We start from the raw sequence: 4,797 nt of genomic DNA on the forward strand, positions 1-4,797 counted from the left end.
TCCCTTAGTAGTATATGGAGATTTGGCGGGGGCGGGGGGAGGTTTCAGGTTTTGGGTTGGGCAGAGCTTGACAGAGTCCTAGACTGAATCTGCCTTGTGTTGACTGTGTTGCACAGATTTAAATGTGTACGTTATGAGACTGTACTGGAAGTATTTGATCCTATTAGCTGGAACTGGTTATAAGAGCTGTTATTTATTGAGTACTTACAGTATGTTGGGTATTGTATTCAGCATTCAACAGGGATTATCTCATTTGATCTTTAAAACAGTGCTGACAGAAATGTTATCATTAGCTTCCTTTGACTGGTGAGGAAGCTGATGAGCTGGTATGCAAATGTCACCCAACTAGTGGAACTTCGTTTTTTTTCAATGAATATATATGTATATGTATGTATATACATACACACACATACATACATACATACATACATACATACATGTATCTCCCCACTGTCTCCTCACCCCACTTCCTTTCTGAATTACTTTTGAAGCAAATTCAAGGCATAACATTTTATCTGTAAATCTTAAGCATTTATCTCCGAAGATAGGACCCCCTTTTTAAAATAAAACCACAATAAGGTTATTGCAGATTTTTTTAACATTGTTCACTGATTTCAAATACCGCATCAGTTCAGATGCCTCATGTATGTGTTAGTAAATTGGTTTGTTCCATTCAGTATTCACACACACTTAGCACTCGATTGGTATGTCTCAAGTCTCTTAAACTATAACAATTTCTTCCTTTTTTTCTTTTTTCTTTAATAAGCGGTCATTTGTCCTGTAGAATTTCTCACAATCTGGATTTTACTAATTTTATCCCTTAAGTGACTTTTAACATCTTAACTCTGTCCCCTGAATTTCCTGTAAACTGCTAGTTACATCTAGAGATTTGATGAAATGCATGTTTGTTTTAATCAAAAGAAGTGTGTGAGTGATGCTGATTACTTCCTTTTGTGTCGTATCAGGAGGTGTGTTAATCTCTGATTTTCTCTGGTATTAAGAGGGATTCTTGGGTTCAGGAGTTGTTAGCTTGACCCACCGATTATAAAGTATGTCATTAACCTAATGGTTTAGCAGTCATTGGTGATCACTGCCTAAATCCAGTATTTCACTGTGGGTTGCAAAGTGGAATGTTCTGACTGTATCACTCCTTCTTCATGTATTACCTGGAATTTTATAATGAAAAAAATTTCATCCTCAGCTATTCAATAACGCTGAAATATCTTTCATATATAAAAGGTAAGATAAAAGGCAAGTTTTCAAAATAATGAGATGGTTCCCTGGCATCTTACAAAGGTGACTAATTTTTTATATTTAGTATCTTTATGAATCTGTGATATAAAATTTTTCATGTGTTTTAATACATTGCATTAATTATTCTTTTTGATGCTTAAAATTTCCCCCTCACAGGCCAATGGGAGCCTGTCAAGTTGGCTACTTTGTCATGATTGTTGGTAGCCTCCTTGCTTTCCCGCCTCTGACCACCACTGTACATTTCCTGGCCTGGACCTGAATCAGCCATTCCTCTTAGGAACATTGGTTACTTTTAGTAGGAAATTGAATTTAGAAACCACAATCTGGACACTAGGGGTGCAGAGCAGGAACTCTAGCCCCTAGTCTGGATACTGCCTTCATATTCATACTAATCAGAAGCATATCCAATTTCAGTATGTACCCAATAGAATATTATAAATGGTCACTGAAGTACAAATGAGTAGCATTCCAAAAGTTGGTAGGTTGATTGTTTTGAAAGCAGAAAGTATACCAATGGAAACAATGTTACAAAGAATGGTTATTTCCAGGGTTAGGTCCCCACTGAATATGGAAGGGGGTTATATAATGTTAGCAGTGGGATGGTGCCTACGGCCTACAAGTTTGATACCTGACTCCAAAAAATAGTGTATTCTGAATTCAAATCTGGGATAAGTATCAAGAATATATTCTTAAGCATTACTGATCCCTACTCTGGGGATTGGGGGACTCTTCCCTTCCTACCCTGGGTCAACCTAGTCTCAGATGGGAGGTCTGCCCTCACCCACAAGCTCTACCTGCAGTGTGTCCTCGATCACATAGGCTTCAAGTGGGATGGGGCCTCGCTGTGTGTGTACCAGAGATTGGGAGTTCAGGGCATCTCAGAGTAGATGGCACTTCTGTAATGACTGTTCCCTTTTAGATCTGGGGTGACAGAGGCTGGGGAATGACAAGTGAGAGGAGACAAAGAACCTCCTAGAGCAGTAGGGAAAATGCTTAGTTAGGGAAAAAAGGACAATAATAATCAGTTCAAAAATAGGGAACTGGGGCTTCCCTGGTGGCGCAGTGGTTGAGGGTCCGCCTGCGGATGCAGGGGACACGGGTTCGTGCCCCGGTTCGGGAGGATCCTACATGCCGTGGAGCGGCTGGGCCCGTGGGCCATGGCCACTGAGCCTGCGCGTCCGGAGCCTGTGCTCCGCAACGGGAGAGGCTACAACGGGGAGAGGCCCGCGTACCGCAAAAAAAAAAAAAAAAAAAAAAAATAGGGAACTGACTGGTTTGAATTTTGAAGTCACCTCCAGACCATTGTTAATGGACTAAAACAGTAAATATTTCACCCCAGGGCGAAAAAATCATGTAAATGATGTATTCTAATGTAGCAAATGTTTAAAAAGGTCAACATAACACAATTTCTTATTAACATTATCTGCTTTTAGATTTCCTTTGTTGCATTTATAACTGCTACAGAGATGCCACACCTTCATCAACATGAAGATGAGAAGTTCTTCTTAAATGCCAGAGTCCAGAGGGAAGCCTTACCCAGCATACGGGACTTGCCTACCAAGCAGCTTTCTGTGGTCGTGCCTTCATACAATGAAGAAAAACGGTGTAAGCCCTACTCAATTTTTTTGGTAAGGGGTAATTTGGGAAGAAAAGGAAATTTAAAGTATGGACTTTGCCAGAACGTTGATACCTGTGGGCTATGGAGAGTGCACAGTTGGTAGTTGTAGTGCAGAAGAGAAAGAATGAGTGTTAGCAGCCACATCAAGTCTAGGACTGAAGTATTCTAGAGGAGTGATGAGCAAGAGGTGAACAGAAGACAGACATTCCAGGTGGAAATGGCCACTGGGGGGCAGTCCAGGAGGGACTTGTTAGGTTATTCAGGCATTTTCCATATGCAAACTGTGTTCTGGGACTGGGCAAGTTATTTTCAAAAGCAATTTTTAATATATATTTTTTTCTTTAAGTGCCTGTAATGATGGATGAAGCTCTGGGCTATCTAGAGGAGAGACAGGTATTGTGTTTTCTCGTCCAGTATGGGGTCTAATTAAAACTAGAGCAGGTCATCAAGCTGTGGACCCCAGGCTAGATCCACTGTGAGAGGCAGTGCCGGCCGTTCTCGGGCCATCCTGGTCCTGGCCTCTGTGCTCAGCATGTTGCCAGCCGTCAGCCATTTGCAGGCAAGCCCGACAGCACACTCCCTCCAGAGCAAACAGGAAAGCTGATGTTCCTCTTACGGACTTTCCCTCCCCCCTTTGATCCTGTCTTGCCTGATGATATACTTAAAATTGAGTGATAGTGTATCTGCAGACTTTGTATGACAGCACAATGCTGTTTTTGCTTTTGTGACTTTTTAAGTAAGACGTTTATTTGAAAAAGACCTATAACTAGAGTGAAATCATTTTGTATGTCTTTATTATTCTGAAGAGTCCCCCCTCATTTATTTTCCTCTGCTTTCTCTGCATAAAGAGAAGAAAAGTAGCATGTGCCCCTCTTGTATCTGCTGCCATTGGAATCTCTTGGGAGAGTTTAAGAAAATAAGTAAGATTTATGGCTGTTTCTTTTTTTTAGAAAACTCCTTGTTTTGATTTACTTTGTTTTAGGTTTTTTTGTGTAAAGGGAAAAGAGAAGATCCATCGAAAGAGGAAAAAAAAGAGGAAGAGGACTGAGCCCTTATTATATTTGAGCTTCTAGCCTCTTTTATTATGTGTAATCTGCACACCAGCCACGTGGACTAGGTTGTGTTATTTTTTTTGCGAGAAAATAGGCCCAAAATGCTAACTTGCCCGAGGTCTTAAAGCTAAGAAGTGGCACAGCCACGTGGAACCTGCACCCCTGACTTCAGCCCTCATGGCTTTGCCTTGTATACCTCGTAGCCTCTGAGTGGTGCTCATGAGGGCAGCCAGGGGAGCACGGGAGGCCCATGGAGACTTGGTCTGTGTTCACCTTCAGCTCCCACCCAGTCTCTGGTCTCCTTTCTGTCCTTGGCCTTTTTCCTCTATGTGCTTTGTACACTTATATTTATGTTCATATTTATACATATCAACACTAAAACAAGTTTCTTTTTTAAATTTTTTTTATTGAAGTAGAGTTGATTTACAATATGCTGTGCAGTCTCCGCTGTGCGGCAGAGTGACTCAGTTATACACATATAGACATTCTTTTTTTAATATTCTTTTTGATTATGGCTTATCACAGGATATTGAATATAGGTCCCTGTGCTGTACATTGGGACCTTGTTGTTTAGCCATTCTAAACGTAATAGTTGGCACCTGCCAACCCCAAACTCCCAGTCCATCCCTCTCCCCCCACCACCACCTTTGGCAACCACAAGTCTGTCCTCTATGTCCATGAGTCTGTTTCTGTTCTGTAGATAGGTTCATTTGTGCCATATTTTAGATTCCACATATAAGTGATATCATATGGTATTTGTCTTTCTCTTTCTGACTTACTTCACTTAGTATAATAATCTCTAGTTGCATTCATGTTGCTGCAAATGGCATTATTTCATTCTTTTTTATGACTAATATTCCATTGTATATATAT

At 40.8% G+C, this 4,797-nt stretch overlaps 1 protein-coding gene across 3 annotated transcripts in view; it reads left to right on the forward strand.

Moving 5' to 3' along the window:
• Nucleotides 1-4,797, forward strand: part of ALG5 (ALG5 dolichyl-phosphate beta-glucosyltransferase) — a 33,946-nt gene that overhangs the window by 1,126 nt on the left and 28,023 nt on the right. For all 3 annotated transcript variants that reach the window (XM_007464232.1, XM_007464234.1, XM_007464233.1), the window contains exons 2-3: nucleotides 2,688-2,859; nucleotides 3,219-3,265. In XM_007464232.1, the coding sequence (XP_007464294.1) occupies nucleotides 2,688-2,859; nucleotides 3,219-3,265 (219 nt within the window). The remainder of the gene's footprint in view (nucleotides 1-2,687; nucleotides 2,860-3,218; nucleotides 3,266-4,797) is intronic.

The sequence above is a fragment of the Lipotes vexillifer genome, unplaced genomic scaffold (assembly GCF_000442215.2).
Source record: "Lipotes vexillifer unplaced genomic scaffold, Lipotes_vexillifer_v1.1 scaffold120, whole genome shotgun sequence".
Lineage (NCBI taxonomy): Eukaryota > Metazoa > Chordata > Mammalia > Artiodactyla > Lipotidae > Lipotes > Lipotes vexillifer.